Source organism: Dendrobates tinctorius, unplaced genomic scaffold (assembly GCF_039654945.1).
Source record: "Dendrobates tinctorius isolate UK_male_01 unplaced genomic scaffold, ASM3965494v1 ptg000177l, whole genome shotgun sequence".
Taxonomy (NCBI): domain Eukaryota; kingdom Metazoa; phylum Chordata; class Amphibia; order Anura; family Dendrobatidae; genus Dendrobates; species Dendrobates tinctorius.
Window position 1 is genome coordinate 11,252,657 of NW_027361844.1, and position 22,183 is coordinate 11,274,839.

The 22,183-nt window shown below is 44.8% G+C and overlaps 1 protein-coding gene across 1 annotated transcript in view; it reads right to left on the bottom strand.

Annotated features, from left to right (window-relative positions):
- Positions 1–16,735: 16,735 nt before the first annotated feature.
- EHHADH (enoyl-CoA hydratase and 3-hydroxyacyl CoA dehydrogenase) overlaps positions 16,736–22,183 on the bottom strand; it is a 106,497-nt gene continuing 101,049 nt past the window's right edge. The window contains exon 7 of the mRNA XM_073551546.1: positions 16,736–18,470. Coding sequence (XP_073407647.1) covers positions 17,203–18,470 — 1,268 coding nt within the window. The 3' untranslated portion in view covers positions 16,736–17,202. The remainder of the gene's footprint in view (positions 18,471–22,183) is intronic.

Sequence of the window (22,183 nt, forward strand, 5' to 3'; positions counted from 1 at the left end):
TACTCTTGGCAATACCCCCAGTGTATCTTGGTTTGCTACTGAGGAGGAGTTGGCCAGTTGTGGAGATCAAGGTGACTTCACTCTTGCGAGGTCCTCTGAGGATGAGGAGTCTGGAACTTCCTGTAAGAAGCCCAGAACGGATTGGGCAGACCCGATGAAGTTGGTTTAAGTCCGGTAAGTGAACATAGTTACCCTCAGAATGCCTTCTCTCCTGACACCAATACTTTTTTAGGCATTCCCGCAGATGTAAACAGATTCGAGGAGTTGCAGTTCCAAATGGAAGATGAAAATGGCTGAAGAGGAAGTGGTGTGTTTGTCGTCATGTAAATAACACAGTCATGTTATGGCTCCCCAAGCTGGTTGGGGTATTGCGTCCCTGAATGTCAGGCACATTAGATCCAAATTCAGGAGGGCAATCGTTCTAGATTATATTAAACAGATGAATGCTCACATCTTTTGTCTTCAGGAATGTGGGATTGTGGACGCGCCAAGTGATAAGGACTGGCCTTACGGACAGCATGTATGGTCTGGCTCATGTGTTAATAGGAATGATGGTGTAGGGATATTAATGGGTAACAGGGAGATTAGTTTAGATAGCTGCACGGTGGTAGAGGTGGGTATATGTATAATTGCACATGTTAGTTATAGGGGGTGGCGGGCTAGAATTATTAATGTGTACTGTCCATCAGGACACGACAGGAAAAAGGATCGTCTGGCTCTTTTGGAAAAATTAAGTTTGTTTCTTCCGGGCAAAATGCCTACAGTTTTAGTTGGAGACTTTAATTGCACCACAGAATGGAATTGTGACATAACTGGTAAAAAGTTAGCCAATCTTATTTCTGATTTTTCCCTTCTAGATGCTGCTGCTCTGAAATTTGGCATCCCACCACCGCCAACGTACCATGCTGATAGGAGTGGTATTGCATCCAGGATAGATAAAATGTTGTTTTCCAAAAATATGTTGTGTATGAATTTTGAACAAAATGCTGTACCTTTTTCTGATCATGAGTGTTTGAGAGGTGTGTTTAGTGCGATTGATGACCGTGTGTATGCGGGTGGGGTTTGGAAGCTGAATGTAAGATTGTTAGAAGATGAGGATGTGATGAATGGATTAAAAATAAAGTATAAAGAGTGGAGAGTATGTAAGAGGGATTTTGCGTGTGTACTGGAGTGGTGGGATTGGGTTAAGGTGTGTTGCAAAAAATTCTCCAAAAAGTGGGGCTATAAAAAAGCTGCTATTTATCGGAGTAGATTTAATGATTTAAACAGGCACTTAGACTGGTTAAGGAAGTGTGGAGAAAGTGGGATGGATGTGTCTGATCTGCTGGCTGAGACAAAGAGTGAATTAAAGCGTGTTATGAATGAAAAAGGGAAAGAAATCATCTATCGCACCAAAATAGAACATCTTGAGAAAGATGAAAAGTGCACGCGGTTCTTTTTTAAGAAAATGAATGGGAGAAAGGTTGATATGGATAAAATCCTGGATAGGAATGGTTTGTGTGTATCAGGTGAGAATGTGATAAAGGAGGTGAATAGGTTCTATAGCAAGTTATATGATAAAAAATGGATTGATTCTGGTCTTGTTTCAGAAGTGCTGAATGGGTTAGAGAACAAGTTGGATAGTGGAGAATGTGATATTTTGAATGAGGACGTAATTATGGAAGAAGTAGAAAATGTGATGAAGAGTGCTAAAAAGAATAAGACTCCAGGTAAAGACGGATTGCCGGTAGAATTCTATGTGAAGGCGTGGGATTTTCTGGGTGCTGATTTGACTGAGATATGCAAGTATATGTGGGAGACTGGTAAGTTGTGTGAATCAATGAAAGAGGGGGTGGTTGTGCTTGTGCATAAGAAAGGTGAGAGAAAGTGTTTAGAGAATTGGAGACCTATAACATTGCTGAACGCAGATTACAAAATCTATAGCAAATTGTTGGCGAATCGTATGCGTGAGGTGATTGGTAGTGTTGTGGATGAGGATCAAGTGTGTGCTGTGCCTGGAAGAAGTATGAGTGATAACTTATTGTTATTAAGGGATTTGATTGGAGACTGCATGGGAAGGAAACGGAAGTGTATGGTTCTGTCAATTGATTTTGAGAAAGCGTTTGATAGGGTCTCGCATGTGTTTTTGTTTAAAGTTCTGGAGAGAATGGGTTTTCCTCAAAAATTTGTGAATGGGATAATGTCTTTGTATGATTGTGTGTCAAGTGAGTTTCTTGTTAATGGGTGGTTGAGTGAGAAAGTGAATATTAAGTCTGGTGTAAGGCAAGGGTGTCCCATGTCCCCTGTCTTGTTTATATGTGTGATTGAACCTCTGTTGTGCTTGGTGAGACGTGATAAAATGATGCGAGGTTTGCTGGTACCTGGGAGTGGTGGGAAGCATGTGAAAGCTCTTGGATATATGGATGATGTTGTGGCTGTGAGTGAAAGTGTTGCGTCTATGAGTAGGGTTAAGTTGCTTCTGGAGTTTTTCTGTGGTGCATCTGGCTTTAGAGTGAATTGGAATAAATGCAGTTTTAAATGTTTTGGGGATGACAGAGTTAAAATGGAGGGGGTAAAGTGTAAGGAGGGTGCTATCAAAGTGCTGGGAGTATTATTTAATAAGGACTTGGAAGGTAAGGAGAGCTGGGAGGAGTGTGGATTGCGCATAGAGCGTAAGTTAAATTTTTGGCGACTGAGAGACTTGACCTTGAGTGGTAAGATTTTGGTCATAAAAGCGGTAATTCTTCCGATTTTGCTTTTTATTGCAACAGTTTTTCCACCATCATGTAGGAAAATAAAAAAGAGTGGAAAAGTTAGTTTTTACTTTTTTCTGGAGCAGTAAAATAATAATAATAAATAATAATAATTTTTATTTATATAGCGCCAACATATTCCGCAGCACTTTACAATTAAGCGGGGACATGTACAGACAATAAATTCAATACAAGTTAAGACAATTCAAACAATGACATTAGGAGTGAGGTCCCTGCTCGCAAGCTTACAATCTACAAGGAAATGGGGGGACACAGTAGGTGAGAAATGCTTGTTAATTCAGGTCTGGCAATTATAATAGGGATTTTCATATAAAGCTGCATGATCCGGTCATCAGCCCGTGTGTTTAAGTGCAATAGACAAGTATCAAGTGCAGTTATGTGCATGAAGGGTGTGGAGACAGATGAATAGTAGGGTGCAGATTCAGAATAATATTTGGAAGGAGGGAACAGGGCAAAGTTAGCTTGCTGAGTAGTTGATGTGATAGGCTTCTATGAAGAGATGGGTTTTCAAAGCGCGCTTGAATAGGTCAGGGCTAGGTATCAGTCTGATCGTCTGGGGAAGTGCATTCCAGAGAGCTGGAGCAGCACGAGAGAAGTCTTGGAGACGGAGGTGCGAGGTTCGGATTACGGGGGATGTTAGTCTTAGGTCATTTGTAGAACGGAGGGCACGTGTAGGGCGATAGACAGAGATGAGAGAGGAGATATAAGGCGGTGCAGAACAGTGGAGAGCTTTATGGGTGAGAGAGATGAGTTTATACTGGACCCTGTAGCGAATAGGTAGCCAGTGTAATGACTGGCATAAGATGGAGGCATCGGTGAAGCGGCTGGACAGAAATATGACCCTGGCTGCCGCATTCAAGATGGATTGGAGAGGAGAAAGTTTGGTAAGAGGGAGACCGATCAGAAGAGAGTTGCAGTAGTCCAGACGAGAATGAATAAGAGCGACAGTAAGAGTCTTAGCAGTTTCAAAGGTGAGAAAAGGTCGGATTCTGGAGATGTTTTTAAGATGCAGGTGACAAGAGCGACTGAGTGATCGGATGTAGGGAGTAAAGGAAAGTTCAGTGTCGAATATGACCCCAAGACAGCGGGCATGCTGCTTGGGAGTTATGGTTGAACCCTCCAGGGTTATTTCGATGTTAGGTAGAGTGAGGTTAGTAGAGGGGAGAAACACAAGAAGTTCAGTTTTAGAGAGATTTAGTTTCAGATAGAGGGAGGACATGATGCTAGAGACAGCAGACAGACAATCCTTGGTATTTTGAATTAGGGTAGGGGTGATGTCAGGGGAAGAAGTGTATAATTGGGTGTCATCAGCATAGAGATGATACTGGAACCCAAATCTGCTGATTGTTTGTCCAATAGGGGCAGTGTATAAAGAGAAGAGGAGAGGGCCTAGGACTGAGCCCTGCGGGACCCCGATAGTAAGGGGACGAGAAGAGGAAGAGGAGCCGGAAAAAGATACAGTGAAGGAGCGGTCAGAGAGGTAGGAGGAGAACCAGGAGAGGGCTGTGTCCTTGAGGCCTATAGAGCGGAGCATAGTGAGGAGGAGCTGGTGATCCACAGTGTCAAATGCGGCAGAGAGATCCAGGAGAATCAGCAGGGAGCAATGACCTTTCGATTTAGCTGTTATTAAATCATTAGAGACTTTAGTGAGGGCAGTTTCAGTAGAGTGTAAAGAGCGGAAACCAGATTGTAAGGGGTCGAGAAGAGAGTTATCTGAGAGATAGCGGATTAGACGGGAGTGGACCAGGCGTTCCAGGAGTTTAGAGATGAAGGGAAGGTTAGAGACAGGTCTGTAGTTAGCAGTGCAGTTCTGGTCCAGGGATGGCTTTTTAAGTAAAGGGGTTATGATGGCATGTTTAAATGAGGAGGGAAATATACCTGAAGAAAGAGAGAGGTTAAATATTTTAGTCAGGTGAGTGGTGACCACTGGTGAGAGAGACTGCAGGAGCTGTGAAGGAATAGGGTCACTGTTGCAGGTTGTAGGCCGAGCAGAAGTGAGGAGCTTGGAAACTTCTTCTTCTGAAACAGGCTCAAAGATGTCTAGTGAGCTTGAGGTGCGGCAGAGAAGGGGATCCAGGCACTGAGGAGATAGGGCTGAGATATCCTGATGGATGTGGTTGATTTTTTCTAGGAAATAAGTGGCTAGATCCTCACCGCTGAGGTTGGTGATGGGGGCCTGTACTTTAGGTTTCAGGAGGGAGTTTAAGGTTTCAAAAAGTCGTCTTGGGTTGTTGGATAGTGAGGTGATGAGGGTGGTGAAGTAGGATTGTTTGACCAGATGAAGGGCAGAGTTATAGGTTTTGAGCATGAACTTATAGTGGATGAAGTCTTCTGCTAAGAGAGATTTTCTCCACTGCCGCTCTGCACACCTCGAGCAGCGCTGAAGAAAGCGTGTTTGCGTTGTGTGCCAGGGCTGCCGTTGTCTGTGTCGGGTCTTTCTGCGTATAGAAGGTGCTGCTTCATCTAGGGCATTCTTCAGTGTATTATTGAAGTGTGACAATGCTATGTCTGGACAGGAGAGGGTGGAGATGGGGGCTAAAGATGTGTGGAGATTGTCCCTAAGCTGTTGGGTATTAATGGTACGTGTATTCCGATAAGTGTGGTAAGTGGGGGTGTCCCGGGTGAGGAGACAATTCTTGACAGAGAAGGAAAGAAGGTTGTGGTCCGAGAGCGGGAGAGGTGAATTAGTAAAGTCGTGCAGCGAGCCGGGGCGGGAGAAAACCAGGTCCAAAGTATTCCCGTCCTCATGTGTAGGAGAATAAGTAAACTGTGAGAGGCCGAATGAAGAAGTTAGAGAAAGAAGATGAGAGGCAGACTGGGAGAGCGGATCATTGATGGGGATGTTAAAGTCTCCCATGATGAGGGTGGGGATGTCACAGGACAGAAAGTGAGTAAGCCAGGTGGTGAAGTGGTCTAGAAACTGGCGGGAGGAGCCTGGAGGGCGATAAACGACCGCCACTCGTAAGGAGAAGGGCTTAAAGAGTCTGATGGCGTGGACTTCAAAGGAAGGAAATGTAAGTGATGGAACCGGGGGGATGACCTGGAAAGCACATTGTGATGAAAGGAGCAAACCAACACCTCCACCCTGTCTGTTCTCAGGTCTGGGGGTATGTGAAAATTTCAGCCCACCAAACGAGAGAGAGGCAGCAGCGGTGGTGTCTGAATGCTGGATCCAGGTTTCTGTAATAGCCAGAAGGTTAAGGGAATTAGAGAGAAAAAGATCGTGAATGTAAGTCAGTTTGTTACACACAGACCGTGCATTCCAGAGAGCACATTGGAAAGTGAGAGGAGAAGGCATGCACTGAATGTTAATAAGATTAGCAGGGTTTCTATATGCAGCTGGAGGAGAGTAATGTATGCTGGTGGAGGGAGGCCCAGGGTTGGGGGAGATGTCACCTGCAACTATTAAAAGGAGAAAAAACAGAAAAAGCAGGTGGTGGGATGATTTGTATGAACGTTTTGAGTGCTGCATGGAGGTTTTGGATGGTTTGGTGTGGGTAAGAAATGTCAATAGAGCCTCAGAGTTAAACATGGGAGAGGGGAAAAGGGAGGGGTGGATATGCAGAGAGTGCACAGAATGTGTAAAAGGGCAGGCGAGTTGTTAAAAAGCAGAAGTGAAGACAAATAAGCAGCAGGTTAATATGATCAATGCATACGTAGTACGACTGACCAAGAAGCAAGCGTGCATGAAAAACTTATGCACCTTACCTGTCTCCTGCCCTGTCCAACTGCATTGTCTAACTGCAAAACACTTTATCCTGTTGCACTTAATCTGTTGCACGCGTAAGCCCGCACGCGTGCTATCCCAGCCAGAGCTAAATATATATGAAATGAAATGTCTGCTAGCTTCAGCCACCAAAAGGCCACAATCAGTAATTAACCAATTAGCACAAGGCCAGAGCAGGCATTACTATGCAGGGTAAATAACTAACGCTGGACAAGGCCATCAAACTGAGAAAGGGAGAAAAAAACAAAAAAAAAAAAAAAAAACACCTTTCTACACTTCAAAGCAGAAACCAAATAGATAAAAAATAAAGACCCACCACAGGAGTGATGGAATGAAATACCATAAAAATATCTGGCACTATATGATGCAGTTCACACTTGTCAGACAGCATACATGGATGATGGAATGAAATACCATAAAAATATCTGGCACTATATGATGCAGTTCACACTTGTCAGACAGCATACATGGATGATGGAATGAAATACCTGTGTGAAGAAGAGAAGAGAGGAACATCAGCTTCAATGCATTGTCTAACTGCAAAACACTTTATCCTGTTGCACTTAATCTGTTGCACGCGTAAGCCCGCACGCGTAAAATAGAGAAACTTAAGAGAGAGAGAGTCTTTTCAAGGCGTGTCACCATGGTGGCATGGCCTTTCCAAACATTGAGATTTTTCTGGGGCTTCAGTATATCAAAACTGTTGTTATATGGCTTATGTTGGAGAAAGAGGGATGCTAGAGTGCCTGTTGCTTTCCAGTGTCCGGTCTGGTATGAGGTGATTGAGAAGTTTGTGAGGAAGCATGATTTGCCGAGTGTGCCGATGAATGATTTTAGAATGGCTAAGAATGTGATGAAAATAATACGTAAGAATGATGTGGAATGTAATATTGTGGGGTTGAGAGGGAATGAAGTTTCGGTTGCATGGAAGAGTTTGGGAACGCACGGGATGTCTAATAGACAAAAGGATATTGTATGGATGTCCTTGCACAATATTTTGCATGTGCGACAGGTTCAGAAGAGACGAGGTCTGACCAGAACGGATGTGTGCCCGAGGGAAGGATGTGGTGGATGTGAGACTGTGTGGCATACTATGTGGGACTGTGATTACGCGTGCAGTGTGTGGAAGTGTGTAGGTGGGTTGTGTAAGGAGTTAGCGGGTGTGAGTTTTATTGATTGACGTGTTGCAATGTTTGGAATTGGTGCATGTGGTCGTGTGAAAAATAGAATCCTATGGTTAATTATGACTTGTGTGATGCAGAGTTTGTGGGATGTGAGGAATTTAGGGATTTTCAAAGAGAAGCATGTATCTGTGAATAAGTGTGTCGGGCTGATCCTTTCTAGATTATACTTGATTTATAAATTAGACAGCGAAGGCGGTGGTGGATCTGATGCAGAGGGTGTCTGGAAATTTAAAAAATGGCAGCAGCTGATCAAATATCAGTGAATTTTAGTGATGTTTATTGATGTTTAGGATGTCTTTGTGTATACCCTTGGTTTGATATACTAACATAAATATGAACCATGATGATGAGAGTTGAAACAACGACGTTTAAGTTGATGAGCTTATATTGAGTTGTTTAGAACTAACCTGAATGGTTATAAAAAAAAAAAAAATATGGATACCATGTTTTGGCATAGGTGGTTTCCTTCATTGGAGACTGCCCTTCCCATGGTTGTTCCTTCCCGGGGAAAGACCTGGCTAGTCATTGGTTGCGTTGGGAAACATGTGATGGTGTCTCCGCGGCTTGTGTTTTGCATGATTCTGGTGACTGACTTATTATGATTTCCGTCCCTCTGATATTACGCATGTGGATAGGGAACTAGAGAGATAGCGCTAGTCAGTGGCAAGCCATAGGTCACTGTGCACACCGCACCTCTACAGTAGCGTCCGATTGTGTCACGTCTCATGGCACTGTCGTATAGCGGCTGTGATTACCACTGCGCTGCAGTCAGCAGCACTTACCGGCATCCACGGTAGCGACGCCGCATGCACGGTAGGTCTAGATGGACACCGACCTCAGCATTGGGTCCGTGTCCTGTGATCGCATACCGTGCATGCAATTTAGCTGAGACCTGTGAGGCTAACAGGCTCGGCGTTTATGGTTGTTTTTGTTACAGCGCCTCTGTGAGCTAACAGAGTCCGCTCAGCGCACATTGGGTGGCGTTTAACCCGTGCGCGTTATACCGCCATATAGCGCATCTGCCATTACTCAGCAGCAGTGATATCACCTTCTGCACGGTGAACCTCGAGCGGCGAATGCACTTTATTATTTATTTATTTAGTGCGTTCCGCCGTTCCTAACATTATACTAGCGCCAGGGTCTGGCTAGTAATGGCGGACCTACAGCAGCTACAGCGGTACATTCGGCAGCTGGAGAGCAGGTTGGCGGCTATTGAGAGCTCCACCCCAGCTGCGAATGCTACAGTGGCCGCTGCTCAGGCTGTCACAGAGGCTGTCTCACGCGTGTCCACACCCATGACAATAACCCACCTCCCGTTGCCCGATAAGTTTTCCGGTGACAGCACAGCCTGCAGGGGTTTCGTGAGTCAGTGCTCTATCCAGCTTGAGTTACTGGCCACGCGATTTCCCACAGAGCAGGCTAAGGTGGGGTTTATTGTTTGTCTTCTATCAGGCAGGGCGTTAAAGTGGGCTACGCCATTGTGGGAGCGTGATGACCCCGTGGTTCAGGGCACTGCTCAGTTCCTCACTGCCCTGAAGCAGGTCTTTTTTGGGACCACGGATCACGCACAACACCTCTCTCCAATTATTGGCCCTAACACAGGGGTCTCTCTCGGTCAGCCATTATGCCGTCCGATTCCGGACATTGGCTTCCAAACTAGAGTGGCCTGATAAAGCACTCGTCCCTGTGTTTTGGAGAAGGCTATCGGAGCATGTCAAAGATGCTCTAGCAACCAGAGAAGTCCCCACAAGTTTGGAGGAGTTGATTGCCATCTCCAACCGCATTGATCTCCGGTTTACGGAGCGCGGGCTGGAACATGCGCAGTCCAGACGAAGGGTTAATTTGTCTCCCACCTTCTCCGAGCCACTAAGATTTCCCGCTTAGGAGCTTATACCTTCTGAACCTATGGAGGTGTCTCGCGCCGGCCCCAAGCTTCGTCCGGTGTGAAGCTCCGCATGCTGTTACCAGTGCCGGCAGTTTGGTCACTCGACAAGCACGTGTTCTCTATGGTTGAAAAAACGATCACGTCCAGTGGTCTTAGGTGGTGGTCTAACTAATATGAAACCTTTTTCTCCCAAACCTGTATTCCGAGGGACCCTAGACAGCGGGGCTTCCACCTGGGAGGTAGAGATCACGGTGGATTCTGGGGCAGAAGGAAACTTTGTCCTCGACCTTCGCCCTAAAGCACGCTATTCCTCTGGTGTTACTGCCCCAACCCCTGACCATCAGGGTGGTTAATGGTGCACCTTTACCATCTCAGGTGACCCACCAGACAGCACCACTCGGTCTCTCAATCTCACCACCAGCACGTGAGATTTTGTCCTTGCTCATTTTGCCTGATGGCATCGACCAGGTGCTCCTCGGAGTTCCCTGGCTCCGTTGCCATTCCCCTCATATTGATTGGGCTTCGGGGAATATACTGGGTTGGAGCAAGGACTGTGAGGGAAGGTGCCTGAGGGGCAGTGTTCGGGTAGCTTCCACTGAAGTACCCGCTGATCTGTCCGCGCTCCCCAAACCGTACCATCAGTACGCGGACGTCTTCTCTAAAAAATCTGCGGAGACGCTTCCGCCGCACCGTCCTTACGATTGTCCGATAGATCTATTGCCAGGCACGGAACCTCCTAGAGGCTGCATGTATCCGCTATCACTCCCCGAGATGGAGGCGATGTCTCAATATATCCGGGAGAACCTGGCAAGAGGTTTTATCAGAAAGTCGGTGTCGCCGGCTGATGCAGGGTTCTTCTTTGTGCAGAAGAATAGCAGAGAGTTACGTCCCTGCATTGATTACAGAGGTCTCAACGCCATAACGGTTAAAAATAAATACCCTCTCCCGTTGATCTCTGAATTATTTGACAGGTTGCGAGGGGCCCGGATCTTTACAAAATTAGATCTACGGGGGCGTACAACCTGATCCGCATTCGCGAAGGAGATGAGTGGAAGACAGCATTTAACACCAGGGATGGCCATTATGAATATCTGGTCATGCCCTTCGGCCTTTGTAATGTGCCTGCTGTCTTCCAGGATTTTGTTAACGACATCTTCCGCGATATGCTCACTGCCTCGGTGGTAGTCTATCTGGATGACATGCTCATCTTTTCGCCAGATTTGACCTCCCACCGGTGAGACGTCTGCAGGGTCTTCGACCATCTGCGGGTGAACTCTCTTTTCGCCAAGCTGGAGAAGTGCCAGTTTGAGCAGGACTCCTTGCCGTTCCTTGGCTACATCATCTCGGCCTAGGGGTTGGCTATGGATCCAGCCAAACTTCAAGCAGTAATGGATTGGCAGGAACCACATTCACTCAAAGCGGTGCAGCGCTTTTTGGGGTTCGTCAACTATTATCGCCAGTTCATCCCCCACTTCTCCACACTGGTAGCTCCTCTGGTTGCTCTCACAAAGAAAGGAGCTAATCCTAAGGCTTGGTCTGAACAAGTCCCCGAGGCCTTCTCGTCTCTAAAGTCCCATTTTGCTGGCGCTCCCATCTTACACCATACCGATGTGGATAAACCTTTTATCCTAGAGGTAGATGCTTCTTTCGTCGGTGGAGGAGCAGTCCTTTTCCAGAAGGATGCTCAAGGTCGGAAGCATCCCTGCTTCTTCTTCTCAATGACCTTCTCACCGGCGGAGAACTACTCCATCGGGACAGGGAGCTGCTGGCAATGAAGTTGACCTTTTCTGAGTGGAGACAACTCCTGGAGGGAGCCCGGTTTCCCTTCCAGGTGTATACGGGCCATAAAAATCTCGTCTATTTACAAACATCCCAGCACTTGAACTCTCGTCAAGCTAAGTGGTCGCTCTTCTTCTCCCGCTTCACCTTGCACTCTCTCTCTCTGGAGAGAAGAACATCCGTGCAGATGCTCTCTCGTGCTCGGTGGTTTCAGTGGAGTAAGAGGAGGCTGAGCCTCGGCTAATTCTCCCTACTGAGAGTTTTAGGACCGTGGCTCCAGTTGCTCTCGAGTCAGTGCCCCCAGGCAAGACCTTTATTTCTCCTCAGCTACGGCCGGAGGTTCTCGCGTGGGCACACGCGTCCAGGGTGGGTGGTCACTTTGGCAATAAGCTGACCACAGAACTCCTGGCAAGGTCTTATTGGTGGCCGCATATGGCTCGAGACATGAAGGAATACATACAGGCATGCGTCTCGTGTGCGCGGAACAGGTCCTCTAGACAGAGGCCGGCTGGGTTATTGTATCCTCTGCCGGTGGCAGACAGACCTTGGGAGATGGTTGGCATGGATTTTGTGGTTGGACTGCCCAAGTCTGGTGGCAGTACGGTGATCTGGGTAGTCACCGACCATTTTTCTAAAATGGTGCATCTGGTGCCACTCGCGCGGTTGCCTTCCGCCCGTGGTTTTGCCACACTGTTCATAAAACATGTATTCCGGTTGCATAGCATGCCGGACAAAATTGTTAGTGACCGAGGTCCCCAATTCACGCCCTGGTTTTGGAGGGAGCTCTGCAGCCTACTCAGCATTGAGCTAAACCTGTCTTCCGCTTATCACCCCAAGACGAACGGGTTGGTTGAGGGAGCCAACCAAACCTTGGTCACATACCTGCGGCATTTCGTCTCTGCCAGGCAGGATGACTGGGCATCCTTGCTACCATGGGCTGAATTTGCCCTGAATAATGCAGTGGCTGATTCCACTGGTCAGACGCCGTTCCTTCTTAACTACGGCCAGCATCCACACGTCCCTGTCCCGATGCCAGCGTCCTCCACTGATTCCAGGGTGACAGACTGGGCAGTGGAGGCTCACGACATTTGGAATCGCACCCAGGATGCCATTCGAGCCTCTAAAGAAAGAATGAGGGCGTCCGCCGACACACATCGGCATCCCGCTCCAACCTTTTCCCCCGGTGACTTGGTGTGGCTCTCTGCTTGAAATATCAAGCTGCGGGCCGAGTCTACCAAGTTCGTGCCGCGATACATCGGACCTTTTAAGGTTCTCGAGCGAATCAGCTCAGTGGTCTACCGCCTGGCTCTTCCACCACATTTGGCCATCTCTGACGTCTTCCACGTGTCCCTTCTCAAACCTGTTCACATGGCCCGGTTCTCCAAGTCATCTGCCAGCTCATCAGACTTGTCTTCGGATGAGTTTGAGGTTAACGCCATTGTGGGATGCAGGATTGTGCGTGGCAAAAAACTTTATTTGGTGGACTGGGTGATGGTCCAGAGGCTCGGACCTGGGAACCAGTGGAGAACATCCACGCCCCACTCCTGATCGCGGCATTTGAGCGTAGCGAGGCTCAGAGGGGAGGGGGCCCTAGGGGGGTAATGTTAGGTGTCGGGTTCCTGTAGCTGCACAGCAGGAATCCAGAGCCTTGCATACAGCGGTCTCCCATTCTTCTCAGGCCACTCAGGAACCTGCACAGCAATCTCGGCGTCCCAGGCGCTCTGCTCAGACCAGCTCTGTGGGACTGGTTGTTGCTGCCACCTCTGGGTCAGCAATAGCAGCGCAGGTTGCCCCGCAGCAAGCCACCCCAGTGGCTAAGTCCTCTCGTCACGCTACTGGGCATGCTCACGAGACGATCTCCCATTGGAGATCGGGAGTCACATGCTCAGGTCCTGATTGGGCCATCTCAGAGATCTGCAAGGTCCTGGAAGCGCACGGCTATAAAAGGGCCGCATGGCCGCTCGGCCATGCGCTAGTATAGGCTTTACTGTACTTGCTAGATGTGTGAATGGTGATGGATGTATGATTCTGGTGACTGATTTATTATGATTCACCTCTGTGATATTACGCATGTGTATAGGGAGCTAGAGAGATAGTCAGCGCCAGTCAGTGGCAAGCCATAGGTCACTGTGCACACCGCAACTCTACACTAGCGTCCGATTGTGTCACGTCTCACGGCACTGTCGTATAGTGGCTGTGGATACCGCTGTGCTACAGTCAGGAGCACTTACCGGCGTCCGCGTTAGCGATGCTGCACGCACGGTAGGTCTAGACGGCCACCAACCTCAGCCTTGGGTTCATGTCTTGTAACCGTATACCGTGCATGCAATTTAGCTGAGACCTGTGAGGCTAACAGGCTTGGTGTTTATGGTTATGTTTGTTACAGTGCCTCTGTGAGCTAACAGAGTCCGCTCAGCGCACATCAGGTGGCGTTTAACCCGTGCGTGTTATACCGCCATATAGCGCGTCTGCCATTACTCAGCAGCAGTGATATTACCTTCTTCACGGTGAACCTCAAGTGCAAACGCACTTTATTATTTAATTTATTTAGTGCATTCCGCCGTTCCTAACAGATGTTATATTGGGCTGGTCTATTGGAAGTGGGAAATTACTTTTTTTACAGGCTTGTCTTTCATTCTATGTGTCACCATCTTTTCGTAATCGAATCATATAACAACTTGTGAGTCTTCAACAATGGCATTTACTAGTCAGGGGGACTGTCACATTCCTTGATGTATATAAAAACTATAGGAAAAAAAGGCGCAATAGGGTCTTATCCGAGTAGTTATTTGAAAGAAATAAGGGAATACACTCACCTTTTCCAGGAGAGATTCAAACACATAAATTCAGTTCTCAGCTTCCTGCACGTCCAAAGGTTCACTCCGTGACCTCCGTAACATTAAACTTAATGGAACATTCATGGACTTAAGTGCGCTGCTGAACAAATACCGAATCCAGATTGAGTAAAAGTATTAACCATTTATTTCCCAACGCGTTTCGAAGTAGATAATACTTCTTCCTCAGGGGATGCACTTAAGTCCATAAATTACTGTTCCATTAAGTTTAACATTCCTTGATGTGCAATATACTCTACAGTACTGAGGGGCAAAGAAGTGTGGTCATGTATAAAGAAGACATGGCTATGTAGCAATAAATTAAAAAAGGAGGCAATGCCCACTGTGTGCCATATTTTTCTGTTCATGGACCCTCTGAAGATCAACTCACACACAAATTAAAAGGTATGGTTAATTCCTTGTGTATAATCATAATGCTAAATCAAAGTAACTAACAAAGAGAACTGACAAGATATAAAAAAGGGTTGTCCTCCTTTGAAGACTTCCCTCCCCCCACTTAAACACATGCATTTTGTGCTTAAAAAAAACATTTGCACAATTGAGTTTCATGACAAATGTTGCACTTCTTTGCTTTCACAGGTTTTTTGTTTACCCAGCACATTATGCTTTAAAAAAATTTCTCAATGAATGAAATAAAAGGAGTCCCTCATATAAATTCAAAAACCATCCCAAACTTGTCATGTGTTGGTACGGACCTGTGCCTCAGCTGGCAGGAGATGTATCACACATATATTGTCAGCGGCCTGGAGCACGGCTGTGATATATGAAGAATTATATTTTAACCTTTATTGAACTCCGTGAAGATACCTCCATCTTCATCCTTCTCCTCCATTAGCTTTAAATCAATGCATGAAGACTGACTGTGCCCAACTGGGAAAAAAATAACATTCAGGACTATGATGCTGGACATAAACCCTCCCCCGTTGTGCTCAGCGAGGAACAGCCATTTTTTCACAGATGACATACATGCTCCCGGCCGCTGACTGAGGTATGTGTGATACAGCTCTTGTCACTTGAGACACAGGTCTCAGGAACTGGCTGTGTTCAGTCTGCAGAACATCCTGAAACATAACTGGTTCGGGCTGTAGTTTAAATGATCTCAGGAAAGCCATTTTATCTCATTCATGGAGAACCCATTCAAGAGTAAAAGGGGACCCTTTATCCTTTCATGGCTTTGAAGAACATGTCACAATGTTTAAAAAACATTTATGGCCCTTCAAATCATTCATAGCTCATTCAATAACAGCACTAGTCTGTAGATAAGACGATTAACATTTTTAAGTTCAAAACCTTATTCAGGAGGGTTATTGGTCTATAAAAACACAAACTTTGAAAGTCTACATTAGTATTGATCGATATGCAGCTGTATGTTTGGTTAAATAGAAATACAGAATACATGTGTTGAAGATATGGACAATTAGGCCTATTAACAAAATGTTTGTCTGAATAAGGCTTTTCCATGCCAATATTTTTTGTCTTGACTCTGACATGGGTAAATCTGGAGGATGACACAGCATACAGTTACGACGGGATGGAAAAGGGAGAGGAAGGCCCTAACAGTAGGGAGCAAGGGATGGTACACCTCCTGACACCAACCTGTGACTGTCCCTAAGCTCCCCTAAATGCTCCATGCGGGTCCTTCCCCCCACCACTGTCACGTGCCTCATTCCTGATTGTCCGCAATATACGCTGGCTAGTGCACTGGCTGGCAAGGACAATAGCCTCACCACTGCAGATGGTAACACTCAGGGGAAGTGACAAACACAGGACACACAAAGATAAGGGAATTAATACTCCGGCTCTGCTGCTAAGCTCCACAGAAGCATAGAAAATGGCACCAGGAATCCAAACTCCCACAGCAGCAGAAACACCACCAATACAAGATAGCTCCTCACTCCAGGCTGGTCTGCAAAGAATAACTATTACTGACAGTCAGCCGATGGGTCATGTGACCATTTCAAGGATGGTGGGAGTGGTTACCAAGCAATATCGGCTGACCAGCCTAAAAGCAGCTGCCAGTAAGATACTGACATTAACCCTTGTTGGTCCAAAAGGAAAAAAACAACATTTAAACTACAGCAGAACCAAAGCTGCCACGTATCCCATAATGAACTGTGACAATTTTGATGTAAACAACTGCAGCAAAAATTGACACGTTTATCTGAGAGCCAGCAACTTTTTTAATTTCAATTACATTTTGTCTGCAATTGGGCATTTGCACTTTTTGCCAGAGATTATAGAGTTGACGAGATATCGTACTGCTCAGTGCACGTGCTAGTATTTTATTTTATGTTATGCTTCAACATAACATAATGGAATGAAGAATTTCTCTACATTTCTAGAGAGTCCACAGGAATACACTATAAATGGCATCCATTGGGTTTCTGCAATGGCTGCCAACACTTTACTGAGCAAAATAATGCAACCTTCTGTGCTATTTTGTTTAGTATTTTATCCAGATATGAGATGAGGTGTTTCAACATAAATGTGAATATAGCCCAATATTAGGAGAGATATTGTAAACTGTAAGACATTGATACCAAGTATATCACTTTCATTAGACAATGAATAGTCTTTATTGACATGAAATACCAATGTAACATCCTAAAGTGTCTCCTCATTAACCCATAAATTTATGCATGGTAAATAGACAAATCAATTACAACAGACTTTTTTAAAAAAGTACATCTTGCACTGAATCAAAACTGTATTTCTCAGCCATTCATAATCGTTTTTACAAACTAAAGTTTATCAAGTCGAATGTCAGGAATGTGATTAGAATACAATGTGATCAGTCATTTGGAATGCTTGAGAATTTCATTATAATTTGGAGAATCATACCTGAAATCTTGCAGAACATGTACAAAAATGCTCTGCTCTAGCCAATTTCTCTTACACCATAATTTTGAGACTATATTATGGCTTATGAGTTACAGATATTTTTAGTTATTGTTTTTATGCCTTGGTTCCTTACAATGTGTGAGAGAACTGCAAGTGTGCCCTGTGTAGTGAGAAAATTCTAAAGTTTATGAACAATCTTTCCAACCTGTGTTCTCCACTCTTTTATTGGAGGTCCTCCCACAGAAGCCAATTTCTTCAATAAAAATGCAGGCTTCATACTTGGGACATCTGGATTCTCTTTGTGGTATCGATCCAGTACATCAAGCACTTTAGCTAAGCTGACAGTAGAAGCATAAAACATTGGGCCACCCCTGTGCTTAGGCCAGCCATAACCATTGTTGTAGATAACATCAATATCTTCTGGACCGGAGGCGATGCCATCTTCTAGCACACGGAATCCTTCATTAATGAGAGCATACAGGCAACGTTCAAGAATCATTTCTGGGCTTGATGGACGCAGCTTAATTTGGTGAGTGTCTCTATATTTTTGGAGGAAATCTTTCACCCAAGGATCAGGATGGGCAAATCTGCCACCAGGTTTCTCATATTGGTACCAGCCTTTACCAGTTTTTTGCCCAAATCTTCCCATTTCACAAAGCATGTCAGCCAGTGGGCTGTACCTATTACCTTGTCGTTGTCTTGCTTGAGTTCCCTCAGAAACTTTATTACCAGTTAAACCTTTTTCCATTCTTGACCTCCATCCCACATCCAAGCCAGCCAGGTCCATCATACGAAAAGGGCCCATTGCAAAGCCAAAATCTTCAAGCGCTTTGTCTATGTCTTCTGGATTGCATCCTTCCTCCAGGAGATAATTTGCTTGTTCAAGATAGGGGCCTAAAAGTCGATTTCCGACAAACAATGGACAGTTTCCAACAAGTACAGCCACTTTTCCTAATGTTTTGCCTAGGTTCATAGCTGTAGCAATGGTCATTAGAGAAGTGTTGTGACCTCTTACTACTTCAAGAAGTCTCATGATGTTTGCAGGGGAGAAAAAATGAGTGCCAATGACTAGGTGAGGGTGATTTGTGACGGATGCAATTTCATCAATATCAAGACCTGATGTGTTGGTGCAAAGAAAGGCATTTGGCTTACAAACAGATGCCAACTTACGAAATATTTCCTTTTTTAGCTCCATATTTTCAAAAACTGCCTCGATAACAAAATCTACATCACAAAGTTCTGCAAAATCAAGTGTAAAACGCACAGAGGCCAATGACGTATCTGGCGTTAGCCCTTGCTTTATTAACTTCTCAGCTTCACGTTCCAGGAGACCAGTTACTGCCTTTTTACCAAACTCCAATTGCCTTGAGTCCTGTTCTATTGCAATCACCGGAATATTTGCTCTAGCTAATGATGTGGCTATTCCTCTGCCCATTGTTCCCAGCCCTAGTAGGAAGAAAAAAGAATAAAATAAGTTAAAAAGATAATAGTCAGCAACACAATTCATCTGCCAGAATTATGTCAAAAGGATGTTACTCTACATTCTCTAGCCATATTCTTTACGGCTTGTTCTCAGAGTTTTTACAACCATTTTTGGTAGTCTAAAGATCGAAACTGTGAACTGAAACATCACGTATGTTCATACTTTGCATTGCATAAGAACAAAAAGCATCAATTATTTCTACTTTGCAGAAGAGTGCAGAGTTTTACCTTACTGAGCTTTGTACAGAGAGGAACCCTATCGGCACACAAGAAAAGTAGGAGTACAGTTTATCAAGTGAATAATTAGACATTTGAAGAAGGTCTTCAATTTCATAATTTCAGTAAAATGATAATTAACAAACAAGGTAAAGTAGCAAAGAAAATAAAAAACAAAAAACTTTTATTCTTCAAACATAATGTATTTTTCGAATTATAAGACATTTTTTCCCCCAAAATTTGTGAGGACAAAGTGTGTCTTACAATCTGAATGTATCCTACCTGGCGTGGTGGCGGAGGTGGAGCAAGGTCACAGGAGCCAGGGTCACCAATTCAGGAGGTTGGCAGCAACGTGGAAATCTCAATATGTGCATGCACGGGCTCTGGTCATTTTCTCAAAGCCTACTTGCAGGGGTATGTATGCTCATCGGCGCAAACATCTTCAAAGAGGACAGGGCCCGCAGCATCGCCCCACTCCTCCTGCTGCCATCCTCCTGAAGCAGCATTTCTGGCTCCTGTGACCCCACTCCACCGCCGCCTCCCCCCAGCTAAGCTACCATTAAAAACGGATTATAAGGCGCACCATGATTTTATTTAAAAAAAAAAAACAAAGCTATTTTTCCCCATTTCCCACCCGAAAATCTGGGATGCTTCTTGTAATCTGGTATGTTTTTCAATCTGCAAAACGCAGTATTTAGATTTTATTAACAGACTACATGGTCACCCATGTTTATATCCAATACAGGTGTTTAAAAACTATGCCCTCCTCCACAAACAATTCATATTATCCCAATACATGAAAAATGATGCAACCTTGCAATAGGATGTAAAAAAAATTTCTATAGTTTTGTTTCTATTTAGACTATGAGTTTTCACAAAAACAAATTTAGTAGAGAAGAACAGGACTGCATAATCAGGTTCCACAACCTGTCCTCTTCTGTCTAAAATAACTAGTGTAGGTTAGCACAAAATAGGTGAAAATGTAACAAAAACCCATAAGATTGCAGGATTACACTACACATACATAGTTTGTTTGTGAAGATGGCTATCCATATGCAAAGTCTGCATAGGAGCTGTAAAAATGAAAGTTTTTTGTTTGTTTTTTTAGGCATGAGAACCTATAGAAAGGTTGCTTCATTTTTACCTTAAAATTAATGGGGAATTCCAAAATAAAAAAAGTTGCAAAATTATACAACGCCTTAAAAAGTACATTTTTGAAAAGTACATTTTTAAAAAGTACAATTTTGCCACATTAGCCCAATTCTTTCCAGGAAACTTGTTTTTTTTTCAAGACAAATGTGCCTCCAATTGTACCGACACATGCACGACACCAGTTTCTTTTTTTCGACACAGAAACCTTCTTCACTGATACGCTTTCAAACACTCACTGCAGGCTGTCTTCATATTCATATACAGTATGCAATATTTGAAGTTTGAGCCAAATTATGTTTTTATGGAAATAAAAACGCACCGCGGCAGTAACATGTGAATGCAGTCTTAAAGTTCATTCTGTGTTTTACAGCGTTCACCAGATTCACCATAAAATGGCTGCTGCATCTCTTGCTTCTAAACAGACTAGGATAGTCCCTCCTGTACTGCTCTTAATTTCTCTATTACTGCTGCCCATCAGCCTGCATCTAAGCCCCCAACTCCCCCCTGCATATGCTAAAAAAAATACCTGTTATACTTCTGGACTATGACATAGTTCAGCTAGATGGGTGCTTTTTTTTTTTCTTTCTTGGCATCTCTTCAATCTTGACAGCTTTCATCTTCCTGGCTTGATTGATGTGCATGTTGTGTCCACTGCAAATCTTGTAACTGCGTAGTTGATGCGCAGGTGCTCTATACTCTAAGGGCAGAGTAAAGCCTTAGGCCGGGATCACACATGCGGGGAATACGGCCCAGTCTCGCATGTTAATACCCGGCAATGCCGCCGGCACTCGGGAGCGGAGCGTGTGGCTCCATGTATTGCTATGTGTCCACACACTCCGCTCCCGAGTGCCAGCGGTAGTGCCGGATATTAACATGCGAGACTCGGCCGTATTCCTCACATGTGTGATCCTGGCCTTAGAGTGCGCTGGCGCCTATGAACCTGGTAGAGAAGTCGGTGACAGAACATGAGTATCACAGGATTTTGCTCTGCATTCAGTAGGGCAAAGCATACAGCATCTGCGCAGGTCGACACTAACTGCACAGGTTCAAGATTTGTGAATAATGTAGTACACATCAATCAAGCCAGGAGAACGGAGGCTGCAGGGATTGATGATGCACCTAGAAAGGATAAAAAAATGCCCTTCGGACAGGATATAAGATGATAAACAGTGGTGATGAGCGAGTATACTTGTTGCTCGGGTTTTCCCGAGCATGCTTGGGTGTCCAAGTATTTAGGCGTGCTCGGAAATTTAGTTTCTGTCACCGTAGCTGCATGATTTGCGGCTGCTGGAGAGCCTGAATACATGTGAGGATTTCCTAACAAACAGGCAATCCCCACATGTATTCAGCCTGTCCAGAAGCTGAAAATCATACAGCTGCAGCAACACAAACTACGGTAAATCTCCGAGCACGCCAAAATATCCGAGGACTCTCGAGCATGCTCGGGAAAACCCGAGCAACGGGTATACTCGCTCATCACTAATAAACAGTAATATATACTAATATTACCTCATATACATAAATACATAAGGTAATCTCTGGCATATGCAGAAGTTGGGAGCTCAGAAACAGGTTGATGGACTGCGGTAATAGATCATTTAAGGGTGATGGTGGCTTTAGTTTATATTGCCAGGAGAAAGATATTTTGACTAAGGGAGCGAACAGGGCAGATCTAGTGAGTAGAGAAAAAAGGTCTAGTGATTAATCGCATTAATATACACAAAGCCTTCCACAGTACAGCCAAATTGCAGTAAAACTCATTTATTGCAGTCTATGAAAAATTAATATCTCTATTATATCTGGAGGCAGTCTGTCTTGAAGCTTTGCCTTTTTATTTTTTCAGGTGTCAACAAATGGGTCTATTCTTCATATTCCTATTTATACAGACGAGATAAGAGGTAAATTAATTACAAGGTTGTTGCAGCTGTCAGTCACTTCAAAATGAAGTAACCGCTTGTACGCTGTAATCTGTATCGTGCTGCTGACGAGAGATGATTCAGGGAAAGTTGACTGAAACACAAACCTTAGATATGAAATAGCCTATTGTGTTTTATTTTCCCAAGTATTCCCTTTCAGGAGGCTCTCCCCTCTAACCCCTTCACGACCTATGACGTATAGGTACTTCATAGGTCGTGTACCTCATTTTGATATGGGCACGGGCGCTTAGCCCGCATCTTTCTTGGCACATGGCAGCTGATTTGATCATCTGTCATGTGCATCTAATACAAGTAGCCGCAGGTGGAATCGCGAACCACCCATGGCTGATAACATGTTAAATGCCACTATCAACTTCTGACAGCGGCATTTAA